This window comes from Microcaecilia unicolor, chromosome 5, assembly GCF_901765095.1.
Source record: "Microcaecilia unicolor chromosome 5, aMicUni1.1, whole genome shotgun sequence".
In the NCBI taxonomy this organism is placed as follows: domain Eukaryota; kingdom Metazoa; phylum Chordata; class Amphibia; order Gymnophiona; family Siphonopidae; genus Microcaecilia; species Microcaecilia unicolor.
The window spans coordinates 238,754,554-238,777,230 of NC_044035.1; the positions used below are offsets into that span (position 1 = coordinate 238,754,554).

At 42.8% G+C, this 22,677-nt stretch overlaps 1 protein-coding gene across 4 annotated transcripts in view; it reads left to right on the top strand.

Annotated features, from left to right (window-relative positions):
• Nucleotides 1-22,677, top strand: part of QTRT2 (queuine tRNA-ribosyltransferase accessory subunit 2) — an 85,435-nt gene that overhangs the window by 17,656 nt on the left and 45,102 nt on the right. For all 4 annotated transcript variants that reach the window (XM_030204951.1, XM_030204953.1, XM_030204952.1 and 1 more), the window contains exons 3-4: nt 12,385-12,440; nt 13,020-13,096. In XM_030204951.1, the coding sequence (XP_030060811.1) occupies nt 12,385-12,440; nt 13,020-13,096 (133 nt within the window). The remainder of the gene's footprint in view (nt 1-12,384; nt 12,441-13,019; nt 13,097-22,677) is intronic.

The window sequence follows — 22,677 nt, forward strand, 5'->3', positions numbered from 1 at the left end:
GCTGGTAAATGGGAGGTCTGCAAAACCCACTGTACCCACATGTAGGTGCTCCCTTCACCCCTAAGAGCTATGGTAGTGTTGTACATTTGTGGGTAGTGGGTTTGGGGGGAGGGGGGTTGGGGGCTCAGTACCCGTGGTAAGGGAGCTATGCATGTGGGAGCGTTGTCTGAAGTCCACCGCACTGACCTCTAGGGTGCCCAGTTGGTGTCCTGGCATGTCAGGGGGGCGAGTGTACTACGAATCGTGGCCCCTCCCACGACCAAATGGCTTGGATTAGGACGTTTTTGAGCTGGGCGTTTTTAGTTTCCATTATTGCTAAAAAAAAAAAACAAACGCCCAGCTGAAAAACGTCCATTTTTTCGAAAATACGGTCTGTTCCGCCTCTTCACGTACCCGTTTTCGGACATAGACGCCCATGAAGATAGGCGTTCGCGTTCGATTATGCCCCTCCACGTTACTCATATCCTTGTGTTATTATTAATTGTATTTCTATTCAGCCATGGCAATAGCCAGGGCAGAGCAATGTAAGCCACATTGAGCCTGCAAATAGGTGGGAAATTGTGGGATACAAATGCAACAAATAAATAAAGGAAATGCCTGCAGTGATGTAACCAGCTCTGGGCTTTGATTGGCCCAGGAGCTCATTTGGATTTTATTGGCTTTTTCTCCCAGTCTTAGCCAGGAAGAAGAGAGAGTAGGATCTCTTTGCTGAGGCTCAGTGAACAGTTATATGTCCTGATCTTCCCAGGTACTACTTAGTAAGCAAATGTTTAGGTGGTTATATAATTGATCCATATTTCAAGTTACCTGTTATTGTTTGCTGATTGCAATTTTTTTGTTCATTGTTCAATATTTTTTAAGACAATAAACACTGTTCAGTGTATTGCCTCTGCTGTCTGGAGTGATAAAGATCCCTGGTGGTTTGTGTGTTGGGTCTATGAGTGCTGTCTGGGAACTGTGGGACCACTGGGAGTGTGGCCTCAGTAACCTAGAAATCACTGGGGATAATTTGAGAGCAGGAGACTCATCCAGAGGTGGTTGAGACCTAGTCGGTGGGAATAGGGTGCTAATGTAGAGCACAAGTGGCAGGTACAGGCAGACCTGAGCTGTGCTGGGAATAGACTCTCTAAGTGGCCATGGGGTAACCCCAGGCGGGTGGCTAGGTGTTTTGTGACTGTGTGTAAATTATAGTATTCTATAACTTGCACACCTAACTCTTCACACTGCCCATGCTTCGCCAAGATTACAGTCGTGTATGCCCACCTTCAAACTACTTGCCACTGTGTTTCAATGCCAGTTTTGTAGAATAGCACATACTGTAGCCTAAATATTGGCATTTACACCCACAAATATGTATGTATATGTCGATATTCTGGTCATTTATGTGAATTCCTCGAGCATAAAAATGTATACAGAGCGCTCCAGCTTGGAGAAGAGACTGCTGAGGGGAGATTTGATGGAGATCTATAAAATACTGAGTGGAGTGGGTAGATGTGATTCAATTGTTTACTCTTTCAAAAAATACTAGGACTAGGGGGCATGCAAAGAAGCTACTAAGTAGTAAATTTAAAACAAATCGGAGAAAATAATTTTTCATTCAATGTGTAATTAGCTCTGGAATTAATTTGCCAGAGAATGTGATAAAAGCAACTTAACAGGGTTTAAAAAAAGTTTGGATACTTTCCTAAAAGAAGTCCATAAGCCATTATTAAAATGGACTTGGGAAAATCCACTGCTTATTTGTAGGATAAGCAGCATAAAGTCTGCTTTACTCTGTTGGGACCTTGCTAGGTACTTGTGACCTGGATTGACCACTGTTAGAAACGGGATACTTATGTCCCCTGTTATAAAAGGTAAGAGGGCAGGCAGGCACCTCTTTCAAGCCTAGTCTATAAACAAAAGTAGGTGTCCTACTTTTCTTTATAGCATACTAGTGCAAGTGGCAGAAAACACACTTTACATTTATGGCACAATCGTTAACACCAGCTGTATAGATGGTGTAAATGCCCACTCCTAGATGTTAGAACACACGTAAATTATAGAATTCTGTAATTTTATACATGTATTTGTGTGCTCCACTGAAACTCTGCCTGTGCATATGCCCACCAGTAAAATATGCGCCATCAAAACATGATGCATACTTTTCAGGTAGTCAGTATTCTATAAGAGTTTGTTGTATATATGTAAGTGGCTACTTATGTATATAAATAATTAAAATACCACCATTTATGTTGCCTGAAACTAAGTGGCCCCTTGTAGAATTATACCCTAACTACCATCTCCTCGTCAATACAAGTATTGTCCTGACTTTCTTCCAAAAACGAATTGAGATCATTTCCCAATTCACTAAAGAGGTTCTAGATTTTACTGCTAAAATAATTGAGCCAAAAGGAGTATTTTCTGAAGGCTGTGTTCGTGAGGAACTAGCTAAACTAAAAGTGGACAAAGCGATGGGGCCTGATGGGATACATCTGATGGTACTCAAGGAACTCTGAGATGTTCTGGTGGCTCCGCTGTCTGACCTCTTCAATGTTTCCTTAGAGTCTGGAGTGGTCCCGGAGGACTGGAGAAGGGTGGATGTGGTCCCTCTGCACAAGAGCAGAAGTAAGGAGGAGGTTGGTAATTACAGAGTCAGTTTGACCTCGGTGGTGAGTAAACTAGTGGAAACACTTCTAAAGCGGAGGATCGTGAGGTTTCTCTAATCAAATGGACTGCAGGACCCGAGGCAGCATGGCTTCACTAGAGGCAAGTCGCTTTGACGAATCTGATTGATATCTTCAACTGGGTGACTAAACAGTTGGCTGTTGGAGGGGCGCCAGATATGGTGTACTTGGATTTTAGCAAAACCATTGACACGGTCCTGCACAGGTGACTGACAAATAAACTGAGTGCCCTCAGTATGGGGCCTAAAGTGACTGGGTTAAAAACTAGTTAAATGGGAAGAGAAAGAGGGTAGTGGTAAATGATGCTTGCTCTGAGGAAAAGAAGGTTATCAGTGGTGTACTGCAGGGATCGGTCCTTGGGCCCACTCTTTTTAACATCTTTGTGAGTGATATTGCGAAAGGACTGTCTGGTAAGGTTTGTCTCTTTGTGGATGATACCAAGCTCTGTAATAGGGTGGACACCCCTGAGGCTGGCTCCCGATCCGCTACCGTATACAGTTCAAGCTTCTCCTATTGACCTTCAAGTGCACTCAATCTGCAGCCCCCCATTACCTCTCTACCCTCCTCTCCCCATATGTTCCCACCCGTAACCTCCGCTCTAAGGACAAATCACTCCTTTCTGTACCCTTCTCCACCACCACTAACTCCAGACTCCGCCCCTTCTGCCTCGCATCACCTTATGCCTGGAACAGACTTCCTGAGCCCATACGCCATGCGCCCTCGCTGCCCATTTTCAAGTCCTTACTCAAGGCCCATCTCTTCTCCCTTGCTTTTGGTGCCTAACCACCTTCCCATTCCTGATACCTACACTGACTACATAGTTTTTACCTTTAGATTGTAAGCTCTCTTGAGCAGGGACTGTCCTTCCCCATGTTTAAACTTGTACAGCACTGCGTAACCCTGGCAGCGCTATAGAAATGCTAAGTAGTAGTAGTAGTAGTAGTAGGATGTGGATGGCATGAGGAAGGATCTAGCGAAGCTTGAAGAATGGTCCAATAATTGGCAACTAAGATTTAATGCTAAGAAGTGCAAGGTCATGCACTTGGGTTACAGGAATCCAAGGGAAGGGTACAGTATAAGGGGTGAAGTTCTTCTCTGTATGAAAGAAGAGTGGGACTTGGGGGTGATTGTGTCTGATGACCTTAAGGTAGCCAAACAGGTAGAAAAGGCGACAGTCAAAGCCAGAAGGATGCTTGGGTGCATAAGGAAAGGGTGCTTGGGTGCAGCAGGAAAAAAGAGGTGATAGTTCCCTTGTATAAGTCTCTGGTGAGACCCCATTTGGAGTACTTGGTGCAATTCTGGAGATTGCACCTACAGAATGATATAAACTGCGATGGTACCAGCTGGCGGGGGTCCCTAAGCCCCGCCAGCTAAAGCGTTTGTCCCGCACTGGTCTCACATTGCCTGGTGCCCTGTCCTGTTTTCAGTCGCTGTGCATGCTTGTGCATGCTCAGTTTCATGTGGGGACGTTGGTCTAATACCTGAGAAAAGCGTGGATCCCTAGGGGACTCAGAATAATTAAAGAGCCTAAGATATTCATGGCAGATAAAACCTTTATGGATAAGTGGTCGGCCATCCTAAATAAGTGCAGTAGAGATCTGATGGCACTAATAATTGAAACAACTGAGCAAGTTGAGAAAGATCTTAAAACCCAGATTTTTAATATGGAGGAAAATTTGAAATCGAATTACAACACGGAGGAGTTTGACAAGAGGATGGATGAATTGAAGAAAATGATACAACAACTAAAGTAATCGACCAGACAAATAAAAATTAAAAAACTAAAAAGAGATGAGCGTGATTACCAATTTGGTAGAATATATACATGGCAAAAAAAGAGAGAGGCAACGACAAATACTAGGAAAAAAGTGGCCTCTGAAGGGTCCTCAGGAGACAGTGATGAAATTGGCACTGGAAGTGAACCTGAACCAAGTGAACAGGAGGGGCCCAGAACAAGAACCAGGGTGGGCCAATACCAACAACCAATCAAAAAGGATCGAGATAGGGGACGAGTGGAAGTACCCCAAGGGAGAAGTGCACGGAAACAATAGTAAATCTATCTACATTTACACCAACCCAAATACAGATGCAAGTATTAGATTTAGGTTTAGGGTTTGTACCGACGACTCTACATGATGGTTTTCACCTCTGTATTGCTTTGCAAAAGTTTTTTCAGAAACTACAGTGTGAAATATATTTTCTTGATAATGCAAGTACGATAGATATATCTCTGGTTAAGCCAGTATCGAGATTGATCCCTCCAGGCCCGATGAATGCAGTAATATCGACTTTTAAAGACCTAAGGAAACATAATAATTTGTCTTTTAAACAATGGCAGGCATTAGAACAGCTCTGAGAGAATCCATCAATAATAATAGTTAAAGCAGACAAGGGTGGCGCTACAGTCATCTGGGGGAGGGAAGAATATCAAAAAGAAGTAAAACGGCAACTAGCAGATGGGGTAGCATATAGATTATTAGATAAAGACCTGATGGGTGGTTTACAAGAACAAATTAGGGAGTTGATAATTCCCGCCACTGAGGATCATATTTTGACTGCTAAAGAGAGCCGATTCTTGATGGAAGAAAATCCACAAACTCCAAAAATGTATTTAGTACCCAAAATCCACAAGGAACAGATGAACCCACCAGGGCGCCCTATAGTGACCACGAGATCCTCGGTGTTGGAGCCGCTATCAAAATTTCTTGATGTTTTTTTGAGGAAGTTTGTTTGTAAGATGACATCATATATCAAAGACTCTTCACACTTTTTGAGAGAGATTGCACAAGTGGAGAATATAACTGAGGGGACGTGGCTAGTGACTCTTGATATAATCTCACTGTATACCCGTATCCTCCAAATGGGGGCCATGGAAATTATACGGGAGAAGATAGAAATGAGAACAGAGCATCAATGAATTCCGGCTGAATTGCTTGTATAGCTAGCTGAATTAGTTATTTTTAACACCTATTTCTGGTATGATGACCAATTCTGTCTACAGACAGAAGGAGTGGCAATGGGGGCGACGGTAGCCCCGTCAGTTGCCACACTATATGTCGCCCGTATTGAAGAAACGCAAATTTATCCATCTAATAAATTTAAAGCAGTCTTATGTTGGAAGCACTTTTTGGACAACATCTTCTTCCTGACAAGATCGGAGCGAGAATTAGATGACTTCATTGCATCGCTCAATAATTTGGATGTGAATATAAAGTTTACGAAATTAGCAAGTAAACAAAGAATAGAGTTTTTGGACATGGTTGTATTTAAAGATCAAGGGAGGCTAAGTACATCATTATATAGGAAACCAGTAAGCCGGAACACTCTTCTTCAGTTCGGAAGTTATCATCCGTTTAAATTGAAATATAGCCTTCTGATAAGTCAATTTTTACGAGTAAGAAGAGTTTGCTCTGACTTAAATGATTTTAAAAATAAAGCAAAAGATCTGAGACAAAGATTTGAAGAAAGAGGATACCCTAAATCTGCTACTAAAAAAGCATATTTAAGGGCGCGTTTCATGCAGCGCTCGCTTCTGCTGGATGATGGGGAGAAGAACCACCATGAAGGACTCACTTGTATCCTGCCATTTACTGAGATCAGCAAATAGTACAGAGTTTGAGAGAACACTGGCATATAGTCCAGCTGTACCCTTGTTTTGAAGAATTCCCAATGATTTCCTATACTAGGGGGGAAACGATAGACTAGCAGGCAATAAGTTTGCTTTACCTAGACCTAAACAAAATAAAGGCAATCGTCAAGGGTGTAACAAATGTCAGTGGTGTAGGTCTACTATTATAGGATCGGAGTGGATAGCTCCAGGCACAGGAAAAGTTATTACAGGATTGCTTCTGGGTGAGATGGGAAGTGAGGGAAGCAAGAAATGAGTTATTGTTTATTTGTAACATTTGTACCCCAAGCTTTCCCACTCATGGCAGGCTCAATGCGGCTTACATGGGGGCAATGGAGGGTTAAGTGACTTGCCCAGTGGCTGGGAGGTTTGCATTTACCAGGGATAAAATACACTACCAGGTATTTTGTAAGAATATAAGAATAGCCATAGTATCCTGCTTCCAACAGTGGCCAATCCAGGTCACAAGTACCTGGCAGAAACCCAATTAGTAGCACCATTCCATGCTACTGATCCTGGGGCAAGCAGTGGCTTCCCCCATATCCATCTCAATAACAGACTATGGACATTTCCTCCAGGTACTTGTCCAAACCTTTTTTTTAAGCCCAGATAAGCTAATGGTTGTTACACATCCTTCAGTAGCGAGTTCCAAAGTTTAACTATTCTTTGAGTGAAAAAATATTTCCTCCTATTTGTTTTAAAAGTATTTCCATGTAATTTCATTGAGTGTCCCCTGGAGTTTGTGCTCTTTTGAAAGAGTGAAAAATCGATTCACATCTACCCGTTCAGCATTGTTTATAGACCACAATCATAGCCCCACCTCCCCCGAAGCTGTAGAGCCCTAACCTCTTTAGCCTTTCCTCATATGGGAGGAGTTCCATCCCCTTTTTCATTTTGGTCTTTCTTCTTTGAACCTTTTCTAATTCTACTATGTCTTTTTTGAGATATGGCGACCAGAATTGAACTCAATATTCAAGGTGAGGTTGCACCATAGCGCGATAGACATTGTAATATTCTTGTTCTTATTTTGCATCCCTTTCCAAATAATTCCTAGCATCCTGTTTGCTTTTTTGACTGTAGCTGCACACTGGCAGAAGATTTCATGTATTGTCTACAATGACACCTAGATCTTTTTCTTGAGTGCTGGTGGACCCAAGCATCAGGTAACTATGTTTTGGATTATTCTTCCCAATGCGCATCACTTTGTATCTGTCCACATTATATTTCATCTGCCATTTGGATGCCCAGTCTTCTAGTTTCCTAAAGTCTTCCTGCAATTTTTCACTTTTCACATGTTTTGACAACTTTTAGTAGTTTTGTGTCATCTGGAAATTTAATCACCTCACTCTTTGTTCTGGTTTCCAGATCATCATTTATAAATATGTTAAATAGCACCGGCTGAGTACAGATCCCTGTGACACTCCACTATTCACCCTCCTCCATTGAGAAAAATGGTCATTTAACCCTACCCTCTGTTTTCTGTCCAGTAGCCAATTCCTAATCCACAACAGAACATTGTCTCCTATCCCATGACTCTTTTCTCAGGAGCCTCCCATGAGGAACTTTGTCAAAAGCTTTCTGAAAATCTAGATACACTACATCAACTGGCTCACCTTTATCCACATGTTTATTTACGCCTTCAAAGAAATGGAGCTAATAGATGAGGCAATACGTCTCTTGGCAGAGCCCATGCTGACTCTGTCCCATTAAACCATGTTTGTCTATGTGTTCCATAATTTTATTCTTTGTAATAATAGTTTCGACTATTTTCCTTGGAACTGAAGTTGGGTTTACTGGTCTGTATTTTCCTGGATCACCCCTGGAACCCTTTTTAAAAATCAGCATTTCATTGGCCACCCTCCAATCTTCAGGCACTAAGGATAATTGTAATGACAGGTTACAGATCACTAACAGATCAGCAATTTCATGTTGAGTTCTTTCAGTACCCTGGGGTGTATACCATCCTGTTCAGGTGATTTATCACTCTTTTTAACTTATCAATTTGGTTCAGTATGTCTTCCAGTTTCTCCGCATTGTCATCCTATCTGTTTCTCTAGAACAGATTATTTCTGGTGGAGGATGGTAGTGCATGGTGTGTGCAATTTGCTTTGGCAAGTAAGTGCCAAAAGAATGTTTGAATCCTGGTCCTTTTGCATGCAATGCATCTTTTCTGTATTGAACTGCTTCTCAACCCAGTCCTTGAAACACACCCAGCCAGGCGGGTTTTCAGGATATCTGCAATGCAGATGCATGAGACAGATTTGTATAGAATGGAAGCAGTGCATGGTGTATGGTTTACTAGTGCTTGATATACCGCCATACCTAACTGGTAGTTCACAGTGGTTTACAAAACAAAAACAATACATATATCAAAGTCAGGAAAAACGAACTACAAAATTTCTTTCATCTTTACTGTCTAATCATTCCAATTTAGTAAAAATCTTTGGAAAAGAAAAGATGGTGGGGGGGGAGGGATAGTTAGCCGGGGGAGGGTAGTTGGGAGGGGCATGGGAATAAAATAAACTTGGAGACAGCCAAACAAATTTTAATCAGGATGTAAAGCCCTTCTAAAAAGCCAGTGGAAAGGGAAAAGAATTCCAGAAAAAAGAAGAAATAAAGTAGAAAGCACTATGCCTACTACTCTCCATGCATATTCATTCTGGATATCCTGAAAACCTGACTAGCTAGGTATGCCCCAAGGACTGGATTGAGAATCCCTGCTCTAGTGTGTGTCTTCCCTTTGTACTGCATATTCTGCTTTTAGGGCCTGCTGGCTTAAAGCAGATTTTTGAAAACATTTCTAGTCTGCTTTAAGCTATTGTGGTTTTTTTTTTTAAATAATAATAGACTCTGTTATGACCCTTTCATGACTAGATTGGATTATTTGAAAAATCAGCCAGTTTTGAATGCTATTTCCTAGTTTTCTGGCTACTTCCTGGTTCCTTGTAGAACCCAAATTTCTTTGGTTTTTAGTCTATGCAGCTGTGTAGTTGAGAAACAACATTTGTGTACATCTAATGGGGCTTCATTTTTATCCTTGTGCTTCATCTGGCCCCTGCCGTTGTCTCGCCTGGCATGTTGAAAATCACTGAGGCAGTAAATACGGAGGTTCTTTCACAGCTGAGACAGTCATAATCTGGGTTCCCTTCTGACATATGGGTCTATCCTGGCAGGAAATTTCTCTAGTCTGGAACAGAGAACTGAGCAGGTGGAGAAAAAGCAGGGGATGTTTTTTCTTACCTTGTCTTGGGTATGCAGAGTTGCTTGTTACACTGAAAAATGAGAAGCCGAAAGGAACGTGATGGAGCAGGATTAAAGGAGAAAGGGGGTTTGAATGAAGGAAAAAGTTCTGCAGAAAGAACTGCTGGGGTATGACAAAGTCCTAGGAATTAAAATAAAAATGGGGCTCAGGCCAGCTGTACCACATGCTGATTGGCACCAAGAACAACTACAGCTGTGATCATCATTATCCTGGCAAATAACTGTGGTTAGATTTCTGCTGGCACTTCTGGGTAGCACCATAATCATTGTTAACCTGAGCAATAATTTCATGCAGTGCAGCATCTGTAAAAAGCTTTTCATGTATTTCATTTAACCATTAATAAGAAAAAAACGCACTGAGAGAACACAATGATGCATCGTCCCTGCTCTGCGGAAAAATGAAGACTGAGGGACCCGTGCTTGCACGTCAGGAGGAAGGCACCAGTGTATGCACTGTGGGACGTTGCTACAAAATTCTGCATTAATCTCACTAGTCATCATCCACACTGGATGACGTCACCCAGCTGTGAGAATACAACTGGCCTGCTTGTTCTTGGGGAATGTATATTAAAAATGTATTTTGTGTCTTTGTACTTGAGCCATCTTGGGTTCTCATTTTGGACTAAAGTGGGGTATAAGTGGGACAGTAAGTGCTGTCGTGTTACTGCACATTTTCACATTTCTTAAAATTAAACTTTGGGTTTTTTTTAATGTTTTTATTTTTTTTGTTACCCACAGTGATTTTGATATCATTAGGCAATTACTGGAAATGGCCAGAGCAACCTCAATAGTGTTGTCTGTTTTTATTTTGCTCTAATAGAATGTTATAGCTGGTTTTGGATGGATGTTTTTTATTTAGAAATTTATAGGCTGCCCTTCATCACATCTGAGTGGCTTACAATAAAACATCATAATAAATATTCAACAGACATGCTATATAAATTTAGAATACAAAATCAACTTTATAAACCCATATACTAAAACACATCATAGCTTGTCTACCCACAAAACAACTGACACTATCCCCTCATCACTGCACAAGACACCTCAAGATGATTACTAACCCCTCAGAAATTTTCAGTGACTGCAGGTTGCTTTCACCCATTATTCAATACTCCCCTCTAGCCAAAGTAATTGAATATTGATGACCTGCAATTTGCTATATGATTTTTAAAACTGAAACAAATTCTCATTGCAGGAAACAAAACCAATTTGTTGTGTCAATCATTTAAAGGGCTGACTAAAAATGTAAAGCTTTTAGTGCTTTTTGAAAACTATTGTGTCAGTCATAATTCTCAAAACACTGGTAGTTTTGTCAATTTTGTGTTTTCTATTGTGTTTTTATGATGTGTTTATAATTATGTATAAATATGATTAGAAATGTGAATGCATATGAGAGAATTATTGACCTTTTCCTTACATACAGTTCTATTAATACATTAAGGGGCATTAGGCGCTAACCTACACCTAATGCAGCTTAAAATGGCAAATTGTGGAATGCACCCACGTGTCATGTGGTGTGCCAAATGTGGATGTACTAATTTTGTTTTTGAGAAGGAGTGTCTGGGAGGTGGAGAGTGGGCGTTCCTGTGCAAATCTGTGCAGCTACAATACTGCACGCTAACTGATTAGCACAGGAATAGCTCATGAGCCCTTACCATCCACAAAATGGGTGGCAAAAAGTGCACATGCGCTAATTTTTTTTTTTTTTAATGGCTGTGCCCAAATGGCAACATTAGCGCATGGCCACTAATACGAGAAATAGAAAAAAGCCATTTTTACAGCTACAATAAAAATGACTTTAGTATGGGAGAGAACCCCACCTAAGGGTGTGGTAAGGACACCTTTTACCGCAGCTTAGTAAAAGGATCCCTAAGTAAAATCTACAATAGGGTTGACACACCAATGGTGTGGATAATATGAGGAAAGACCTAGCAAAGCTTGAAAAATGGTCTAGAATTTGGCAGCTAAGATTTAATGCTGAAAAATGCAGGGTCATGCATTTGGGCTGCAAAAACCCAAGGGTACAGTACATTTTAGGGGGCAAATAACTTTTGTGCATGAAAGAGGAGTGGGACTTGGGTGTGATCATATGTGATGATCTTAATGTAGCCAAACAGGTAGAAAAGGTGACAGCAACAGCTAGAAGGATGCTTGGGTGCATAGGGAGAGGAATGGCCAGTAGGAAACAGGAAGTAATGATGCCTCTGTATAACCAATCTGGTGAGACCTCATTTATAATATTGTGTATAATTATGGAGACTGCACTCTCAAAAAAATATAAACAAGGTGGAGTCAGTCCAGAGAGTTGTCTTTTTCCTATTGCATATGGGAACAGACTTTGAGATCTCAATATGTATACTCTGGAAGAAAGGTAGAGAGGGAAGATATGATAGAGATGTTTAAAAACCTCTGAGGCATAAATAACACAGGAGGTGAGTCTCTTTCACTTGAAAGGACGGTCTGGAATGAGGGGGCATAGGATGAAAGTGAAAGGAGACACTCAGAAGTAACCTGAGAAAATACTTCTTCACGGAAAGGGTGTTGGTGAATTCATGGAATGGCCTTCTGATGGAGCTGGTGGAGACAAAAACTGTAACTGAATTTAAGAAAGCTTGAGACAGATACATAGGCACACCTGAGTGAAGAACTTCCTGAAAAGTGAGATGGACGGCTACCTTGTGGAAGAGTTTCTTCTGGCTTGGTTACAGTAATCTCTGCTCATCTAACCTGGAAGCTGTGCTTCTTATTCCAGCATTGTGTATTGCTATGTATGAACATGTATTGTTACACTGCTGCCTAAGATGCATCTTCTGTTCTGTTTGAATGTAGGGCAGAGTATCAAGAGGTCCTTGAAGATTACAAGCAAGGAATTGGAAAGTTTGTAGGTAAGTTGTAGAGACTCACCATATTATACCATATTATCCCTGTTCCATTTTCTTTTCATTCTTCACCTTTTCCTCTTCTTCCTTTTATTAATCTCCTTTTCGCTCTTAGCATTCCCCTTCCATTTGCTTCTCCTGTTGACCAGATAGTCCCTTTCTTCACCACAAAGCAGACTGTTATTTTACTTTTGACCCTGCACTGTTGTCCTGCTCATTCAAGTTTTCAGTTCAATCGTAGCCATGGGTGGGAACCAGCACAATGAGCCCGATGATAGTCCTTGACATGGGACCACTGTGGACTGCTGGTACATAGTAACTGGAACTGTCTCCTTCTAGGTGACCTCTGCATGGCGGTACATAGCATTATCATCAGGCAGGCCTACAAGCATATACTTGAGCCAACCAGCTAGTAGCTATCACTGATAAGCAATGATTAGGGCACTTTGCCTCCCAGGAACCATGAACACCTCCTCTGCATCATCCCTCAACTCCACTTAGCCCAAAGAACAGCAACTGGGTTTAGTAATGCCCTGAAATACATGTTGAAACTGCAGCCATGTTTATTTTATTTTCTGTGATTAGGCATGCCGGACTCTGTCTTTTATTGCTCCCTCCAAGATCCAGTCACCACCTGCCCAACTGGTTTTAACACCAACAAGGTATGTTGGCATCAGAGCCTCTGAGATTTCTGAATATTGTTGGAATAGTTTCTTTGGATTGTTACAAAAATATTTATGCAGAGGTGAAAGACTCCTTTATGGTATAATGTTAATATTTGTATAAATACGCACCCAATTTCATGGAAGTCCTGGCAAGTGTGTGGAATATGGACATTGCAGCTTGTTATATCTGCTGGACAGTTTAAGTCCTTTGCAAAATTAGAAGAGAAATTTCATTTATTGTCTACTAGTAAATGAGGCCCGTTTCTGACACAAATGAAACGGGCGCTAGCAAGGTTTTTGTCAGAGTGTGTATGTTTGAGAGTGTGTGTGAGAGTGTGACTGTGTTTGTGACAGTGAGACTGCTGGGTGCGAGTGTGTCTGCTCTGTCCCCTGCCCCCCCTGCAGCCACCCAGCGATTCTCCTCTCTCCCCTGCTCCCCCTGCAGCCTCCCAGCGATTATCCTTTTTTCTTGCCCCCCCCCCCCCCCGTATCCACCCAGGGATGCTCTTCTCTCCCCTGCCCTCCCTCCCGCCACCCAGCGAGTCTCCTCTGTCCCCTGCTCCCCCTCCAGCCACCCAGTGATTCTCCTCTCTCCCCGGCTCCCCCCTCCAGCCACCCACCGATTGTCCTCTCTCCCCTGCCCCCCTCCAGACACCCAGTGATTCTAGTTTTTCCTGTGGCCCCCCTCCAGCCACCCAGCGATTCTCTGTTTTCCCTTGCCCCCACCGATGCTCTTCTCTCCCTGGGCTGTGCCCCCCCCCCCTTCCAGGCACCCGGCAGATCTACTGTCTCCCCTGCCGCATCGATTCGCCGCTGTGCACCCGCCCTCCCACCTGTGGTTGGTCAGCTGTTGCGTGTGACGTGCATAGGGTGAGCGATTCGGTGAGTGTCATTGCTCCGCCCTCAATGTCATCACGTTGTGATGCGAGGGCGGAGCAGACACTCATGGGCAAACAGCGATCTACACAACTACACACTACTTCCGGCTTCCGGCTTCATTAGAACGTTGGAGGTGCGTTTTATATAGAGAGAGAAAGATTTTTGGGGGCTTTGCAGCTTGTGCATTCTCTTCAGAAAGATTTGTGGAATTTGGTTGATTTGTCAGAAAAATGGGCATTAGAACTTTTGTAATACGTTGATGATTACTGGTCACCTAGCTTTACAATTGTATATGTTTCTTGCTGATGGTAGAAGGTGTATGGAAAATGCTGGGAAGATAACATTGGTATACAGTTGACACCAGAGCAATGGAAGGATTTCTGGGTCCTCATGACTTGTACTATATTTTCTGCTTCGGTCGCTCAGTCTATTTTTTTTTTTTTAATTCATTGAGCCTTAGTCTCCAGTTAAGGGTTATAGAGCAAATAATTTGATTAGTCATAATTTTTTGTTCTTGTAATTGTGAGAAAGGGAAGTTTTTCCCATATGCGGTTTTACTGTAATAATTTGACAACATATTGGGCTGGGATTTGGCAACACATTCAAAATATTTTCCAAATGAATATCCCATTAACATATGACACAGTGATTTGCCAAGCTCTCTTATAGTGCCCTGTGTGCATCATAAAAAGTCAGTCTAAATTGTTAAACATGCTGATTAACTTTGAAATTGATGGTACAGCAGTATTCTTCCAGTTGACAATCTGCCCATTTGTAGTTCTGACAAACATAGTTCCACCACAAGTACAAGAGAGTTATAGCTGAACAAGGATTCTGGCATAAGTTTACTGTTGTATGGTCTCTTCGTGTGCGGGATGGCGACTAATTTTTGTTTTAATATAGTCTGATGTTTGATGGTTTTTGTTTTCTCTTTTCGGAAAATGAATAAAGTATTTGAACTAAAAAGAGAAATGGAAAAATCCTCAAAATCAGAAGTAATGTCATTTTTGTACATAATTCTGCCAGCCTCTAGAGTAGCTGATGTAATCAGGAATCCACCATTTTGTTTTCGATGTTTATTTCTTGAGAAATCTTTTTAGTTTTTGAAAGCCTCTCCTATTTGGGATTTTAGTTTTTGAAAGCCTCTCCTATTTGGTATTTTAGTTAACGATGAAAACATTGCACTTATTTATCATCAGAAGTTTGCGTGTATTTCAGATCCCATATCATGAAGGAGGAAGAGATGGTGGTCTAATGCAGGCCTTCTCAACCTAGTCCTCAGGGCACAGCAAGTCCCATCAGATTTTCTGGATATCCACAATGAATATGCATGATAGAGCTTGGCATATCAAGGTGGAAGTTGAGAAGCCCTAGTCAGTACAAATCTGGAGGTGTATGTTCTCGTCCCTCTGACACTGGCTGTTTGGAGACTTTGGGCAAGTTCCTTTATCTTCCTCTGCATTAGATTAGCAGATAGAATTCGCTGCTCTACCATGATAACACTGAGGCCATGGGAAATTATTTATTGCATTTGTGTCCCACATTTTCCCACCGTATGGCAGGTTCAATGTGGCTTACATATTGCTAAAAATTCGGTTACAAAATTTAGATTTGTAATGTAAATGGTTTTAAGTTCACATGACATGTCGGTGAAAGGAGAAGGACTTTCTCCTGCATACATGGATTCTGAGCTGCTAAATTTATAATGGTGGTCACAGAAACATAGAAAAATGATTGTATGTAAAGATTGTGTGGCCCATCCATTCTGCCCATGCAAACTAGTGACTAAGTGCTATAATCCCTTCCTCTAGAGATTCTCTGTAACTGCCCATACTGGGAGGCTGTTTCTCACATCCACTACCTTTTCCATAAAGAAATATTTCATTAAATTACTCCTTCATCCTTTCACAATCTGACGCACTGTTCCAGAGTTTCCTTTCCATTGAAAGAAGCTCACCTTCTGTGATACTCAGTTCCAACTGGTTTTTTTGAGTTTGCGAGCAAGTAATCTCCCAGACATTGCCATGTTCATGTCTCGTGGTACATTGTCACGCTTGGGGTCCAGCGACATGTGAGCTCTATCAGTTTTCATCTGGATCAACGGCCTATTGTAAGTGTCTGGTAATGTCCTGCACCACTTCAACACTGTCCATGTACGCATCCTCTTCTAGGATGCCTTTATACCTCTGGTTGTGCCTACGGGATCTGTTCTCTAGGTCTTCCATGTGTTCCCACAGCCCCTTAGTATCTGCACATTGAGAAGTCATAATGCGCTTGCACGTCCTCCACATGCTCCTTGCACTGAGCGATGCACTTTTCCAACTGCTCCTGCTTGGTGGTAATTGCATCAATTTTTTTCCTTATTTATTCCTTCCAGAGTCTCTTTGAGGTCCTGCCGAACCAACTTGACATCAGATTTAAGATCCAGCAAAAATGTTTTTTTTTTCTTTTTTTTAAATATCACAGCCTCTCGCCACTCCTACAGCGTTGTCAGATTCAGAGTCCAAGTCTCCTTCCCTCTCCAAGTCCACTGGCACCATCTTGCTCATGCCAGGATCATCTGCCCAAGATTTTCCACCACCTTTTTCTCGTTGAGGTAGCGCTGACTTAGCACTCTGCCTTCTTTCGGGAAGCCGTGTGTATAGTCATCCTTGGAGATCTTACCAGGTTATGGAGAGGGACTTGGAAAGGAGATACTACGCTTATTAAAGGCATCCTGCACGGATCTTCAGCTCCGGGCTGCAGTCTCAGGAGCCGAAGTCACTTCGTCCTCATAAGTTGAAGTTTTATGACATTTATGTTGGAGATATTTTAATATCTGTAATATTTCCCTTATGCTGTGTGTTTCTTCCAAAGTGTACATATTTAGGTCTTTAAGTCAGTCTCCATGTGCTTTGTGATGGAGACCATTGATTATTTAGGTAACCGTCCTCCAGACCAACTCCAACCAGCTTATGTTTTTGAAGGTGTGATGTCCAGAATTGCACACACTACTCCAAATGAGGTCTTACATGATAGGTACAAAATAGGTACCTGTATGTAATATGTAAACTGCTTTGATTGTAATTACAGTAAGACAGTATATCAAATCCCATCCTCGTTTCCTTTCCTTGTTTCATGCTGGCCATTCCTATCCCTATGCATAAAAGTACCATATTTTTCGGACTATAAGATGCACCGGACCATAAGATGCACCTAGGTTTTAGAGGAGAGAAATAGGAAAAAAAAATTTTTCAGACTATAAGACACACTTTTTCCCTCCTCTAAAACCTAGGTGCGTTTTATGGTCCGGTGCGTCTTGTCCGAATGCAGGGCCCCCAATCTCTCCGTTTTCCAGGGGGCCCCCCTCCCTCCATTTTCCAAGGTCCCCCCTCGCTCCGTTTTGCAAGGTCCCCCTCCCTCGCTCCGTTTTGCAAGGTCCCCCCTCCCTCTCTCGCTCCGTTTTGCAAGGTCCCCCCTCGCTCCCTCCAAATTTTAAAAGTTTTAAAACTTCAGAACGGAAGACTGATGCGCCCAGCATGCATCTTTTTGCTGCTGCTGCCGCAACCACGACCAGGTACAACTTCTTTTAAAATTTGAAGGGCGCGAGGGGGGACCTTGCAAAACGAAGCGAGGGAGGGATCTTGCAAAACGGAATTATGGTGCTTTTAAAGCTACATTCGGACTATAAAACGCACCCCCCATTTTCCTCCCAAATTTGGGGGGGAAAAGTGCGTCTTATAGTCCGAAAAATACAGTATTCCTCTGGCTTTTGATATTGTTAGATACGATCACCCAAAGATCCCAGTCTTCTTTTTGTACACAGAAGACCATCACCCCCTAATATTATACTGGTTTCTTTATTTTTTTTTTTTTCAGCTCAAATGCATGACCTTACATTTTTAGCATAACATTTTAACTGCTGTATTCTAGATAATTCCTCAAGCCTTGTTTACATCCCTTTTCATGATACCCATACCGTCCAGGGTGTCTTCCCTGCTGCAGATTTTGGTATTATCCACAAAATGGCAAACATTTCCTGATAGTCCTTCTGCTATATTTCTTTAAAAAGTGTTGAAATGGACCAATTCCTGTAGTACACCATGCGTTGTCACTTTCCTCAGAGTAAGCTTCATTTACCATTATACGCTGTCCGCTCCCACTCATCCATTTTCTATCCCAGTCAGTCATTTGGAGCTCATATCAAGGACATTTGTTTATGTTGCTTATGTGGAATTGTGTCAAGGCCTTGCTGAAATCTAAGTACATCCCATCTAATGCTCGCCCCTGATCACTCAATTGAAATTTATCAGATTCAATTTGACAAGACTTATCTCTGGTAAAACCATGCTGCCTGATATTCTGCAATCCATTGGATTCAAGAAACTGCACTACTCTCTGTTTTAGCTGTAATTCTATTAATTTACTCACACTGACTTCAGATGAAATGGTCTATAATTCCCAGACTCCTCACTTTTTATCTTTTGTGAAGAGTAACAATGTCCATCAATCTCCAGTATGACTCCCGACTATAAAGAAGCATTGAAAAAGTCAGATAGTGGAGCTGCTAGAACCTCCTTGAATAGCCTCAAATGTGTCCCATCCAATTCTATTGCTTTGTCTATTTTTGTTTAGCTAGCTACTCAGAAACACAGTCCTTTGAAAATCAAAATTTGTTTCACTTTTATTTTTATTGTTTCCCTTTTCTGTGGTCCTATTCCTGGCCTTTCCTTGATGAACATAGAACAGAAATATTTAAGCAATTCTGCCTTTCGTTTTCAGCCTTTACATCAGTGGCGTAGCCAGACCTGATATTTTGGCTGGGCCCAGAGCTAATATGGGTGGGCACTATATATATATATATATATATATATATATATATACAGTGGGGGAAATAAGTATTTGATCCCTTGCTGATTTTGTAAGTTTGCCCACTGACAAAGACATGAGCAGCCCATAATTGAAGGGTAGGTTATTGGTAACAGTGAGAGATAGCACATCACAAATTAAATCTGGAAAATCACATTGTGGAAAGTATATGAATTTATTTGCATTCTGCAGAGGGAAATAAGTATTTGATCCCCCACCAACCAGTAAGAGATCTGGCCCCTACAGACCAGGTAGATGCTCCAAATCAACTCGTTACCTGCATGACAGACAGCTGTCGGCAATGGTCACCTGTATGAAAGACACCTGTCCACAGACTCAGTGAATCAGTCAGACTCTAACCTCTACAAAATGGCCAAGAGCAAGGAGCTGTCTAAGGATGTCAGGGACAAGATCATACACCTGCACAAGGCTGGAATGGGCTACAAAACCATCAGTAAGACGCTGGGCGAGAAGGAGACAACTGTTGGTGCCATAGTAAGAAAATGGAAGAAGTACAAAATGACTGTCAATCGACAAAGATCTGGGGCTCCACGCAAAATCTCACCTCGTGGGGTATCCTTGATCATGAGGAAGGTTAGAAATCAGCCTACAACTACAAGGGGGGAACTTGTCAATGATCTCAAGGCAGCTGGGACCACTGTCACCACGAAAACCATTGGTAACACATTACGACATAACGGATTGCAATCCTGCAGTGCCCGCAAGGTCCCCCTGCTCCGGAAGGCACATGTGACGGCCCGTCTGAAGTTTGCCAGTGAACACCTGGATGATGCCGAGAGTGATTGGGAGAAGGTGCTGTGGTCAGATGAGACAAAAATTGAGCTCTTTGGCATGAACTCAACTCGCCGTGTTTGGAGGAAGAGAAATGCTGCCTATGACCCAAAGAACACCGTCCCCACTGTCAAGCATGGAGGTGGAAATGTTATGTTTTGGGGGTGTTTCTCTGCTAAGGGCACAGGACTACTTCACCGCATCAATGGGAGAATGGATGGGGCCATGTACCGTACAATTCTGAGTGACAACCTCCTTCCCTCCGCCAGGGCCTTAAAAATGGGTCGTGGCTGGGTCTTCCAGCACGACAATGACCCAAAACATACAGCCAAGGCAACAAAGGAGTGGCTCAGGAAGAAGCACATTAGGGTCATGGAGTGGCCTAGCCAGTCACCAGACCTTAATCCCATTGAAAACTTATGGAGGGAGCTGAAGCTGCGAGTTGCCAAGCGACAGCCCAGAACTCTTAATGATTTAGAGATGATCTGCAAAGAGGAGTGGACCAAAATTCCTCCTGACATGTGTGCAAACCTCATCATCAACTACAGAAGACGTCTGACCCCTGTGCTTGCCAACAAGGGTTTTGCCACCAAGTATTAGGTCTTGTTTGCCAGAGGGATTAAATACTTATTTCCCTCTGCAGAATGCAAATAAATTCATATACTTTCCACAATGTGATTTTCCGGATTTAATTTGTGATGTGCTATCTCTCACTGTTACCAATAACCTACCCTTCAATTATGGGCTGCTCATGTCTTTGTCAGTGGGCAAACTTACAAAATCAGCAAGGGATCAAATACTTATTTCCCCCACTGTATATAGTGCCCACCCATATTACCTAGGGCAATGAGGAGCCCATCCCCACCCAGAAATTCCCCAACAATAAATTTTAATAGTGACCACCAGCCCCAGGCAGGCAGCAGGCCCCAGCTAGCTCAATTTAAAAAAAATTACACAGCACACGTCACACAATGTTAAAAATTATGATGAAAAAAAAAGTATTTAAATTTTTATTACCGACTCCTATTGCTGCTGGGCTCGCCTTGAAATAATGTCGAATCATGAAGAAGAACCTTCCAGGGCCAGGCTCATGCTCCTCACCTCCGCTCCTCAACCCTCCTGTAAAACGTGCACTGCATGGCGTGCACGTGGTGGTGGTGGGCTGGACTGGAGTCCTGGACTGGCAGCTGAGCGGGTGCCACCATTCATTCCAGGCAGCTCCGCGCTCCGGAACTTTCATCCGATCTGGGCGCATTCAGATTTACCAAGGGGTCCTAATTTTTGAGAGGGAGATTTTTAGTACACACCCCCAGCCCTGCCCTACTCTGTATTGGTTCCGCTCCCTGACACACCTTAATCCCACTGCCATTTCAGAAAATATTTTATTTAATAGTCTAATACCCTTTTCAATTAACTTTCAGAGGCCAAATCCTCCTGCCTCAGGTCAGGACATCCTCTCCTGACCTGAGGAAGGAAGTGCTGGTCTCTGAAGACTAATCAAAAGTGTTTTAAAAATCAGTGAAGGTATCACCTTATTTTCTATTTTATGTTTTATTTGCATTTATTAGCCTTCATTAACACAGCTACCACATTGCTTTATCCTAAATTAAAAATAAAATTATTTTCTGTACCTTTGTTGTCTAGCCATTTACTTTTTCTAATTGTGTTGGTCCCAGTCAAGATTCTGCATTCCTTTGTCTTGTCTTAACTCTCTTGTCAGGGTTTCCTGTTCATTTGTAATTTTTCTCTCCTTTTTCTTTGTTTTCTTCAATTTATTTTTCTGTTTCACTCTCTGTCCAGATTTAATTAATTCTTACTATCCATTCTTTAATTTCCCTCCTTTTACTTCATCTACCCATCCCTTTTCATCTTTTCCTCACTTTTGTTCTCCCCCTGCCCCTTCCTCTTATTCTCCAGTATTTCATTAACTCTATCCTCTCCCCCTTTCTCTCCCTATCCTTTCAGTGTCTCTCCCTCTCTCTGAATCCAGCGTCTCCTCTTTCTCTCCTACCCTTCCATCCAGTGTCATCCCTCTTTCTCTCTCCATCCTTCCACCTATTACCCTCTCCCAATCCATCCATCCATTGTCTCCCTCTATCTCCCCTTCCTTCTAGACAGTTATCTCTCTACCCTTTTCCATTCAGCATGTCCTCTCTCATCCTACCAGTGGCTTTCCTCTTCCTACCCTTCCATCCAGCGTCTTCCCTCTTTCTGCTCCCAGCATTTTCCCTCTTTCCCCCTCCTTTCATCCAGCATTTCTCCATTTGACCAGCTAAGGTCTCCCCCAGTTTCTCTCCAGCAGCTTCTCTCTCTCTCTCCTGCCATTTTCCATGTCCCCTCCTTCTCTCCCCCATCTTGCTACTCATCTGACTCTCTCTCTCTGTACCCCTCTTCCATCTAGCATCTTCCCTCTTTCTGCCCCTCCTTCTAGCATTTTTCCTCTTCCACCCTCCTTTCATCCAGCATTTCTCCTCTTTGTCTCTCCATCTGACCAGTCAGGATATCCCCCTTGTTCCCCTTCCTTCTCCCCAGCAGCCTGTCTCTCCCCTGCTCTTTTCCATGTCCCCTCTTTCTCTCCCCATCTCTCTCTGGCTCTCCCCTGCTCTTTTCCATGTCCCTTCTCTCCCCATCTCCCACATGGCTCTCCCCTCTTTCTCTCCCCTGCTCTTTTCCATGTCCCCTCTCTCCCACTCTCTCTCTGTACTCTCCAGCGTCCTCTTCTTTTTTCTCTCCCCTCTGCTCTCTCAGTCAGACACCCTTCCCCTACCAGCCACGTTTCCTCTCTCACTCTGGCCCTCTGAAGCAGGAGCAGCAGCAGCAGCGTCGTCGTCAACACAAGAAGAAAAACAAGCGCGGGGCCGCCCGCAGCAGCCTTCAGTCATGCGCTTTCGGCTCTCCCATCCTCTGCCCCCGCTTACGTCAATTTCCCGTTCCGGGAGCAGAGGACAGGCAGAGCTGACAGCGCATGACTGAAGGCTGCTGTGGGCGGCCCCGCGCTTGTTTATCTTCTTATGCCGGCTGAACTGGTGGTGGCTCGGCGAAGCGCCTGTTTTTGTTCC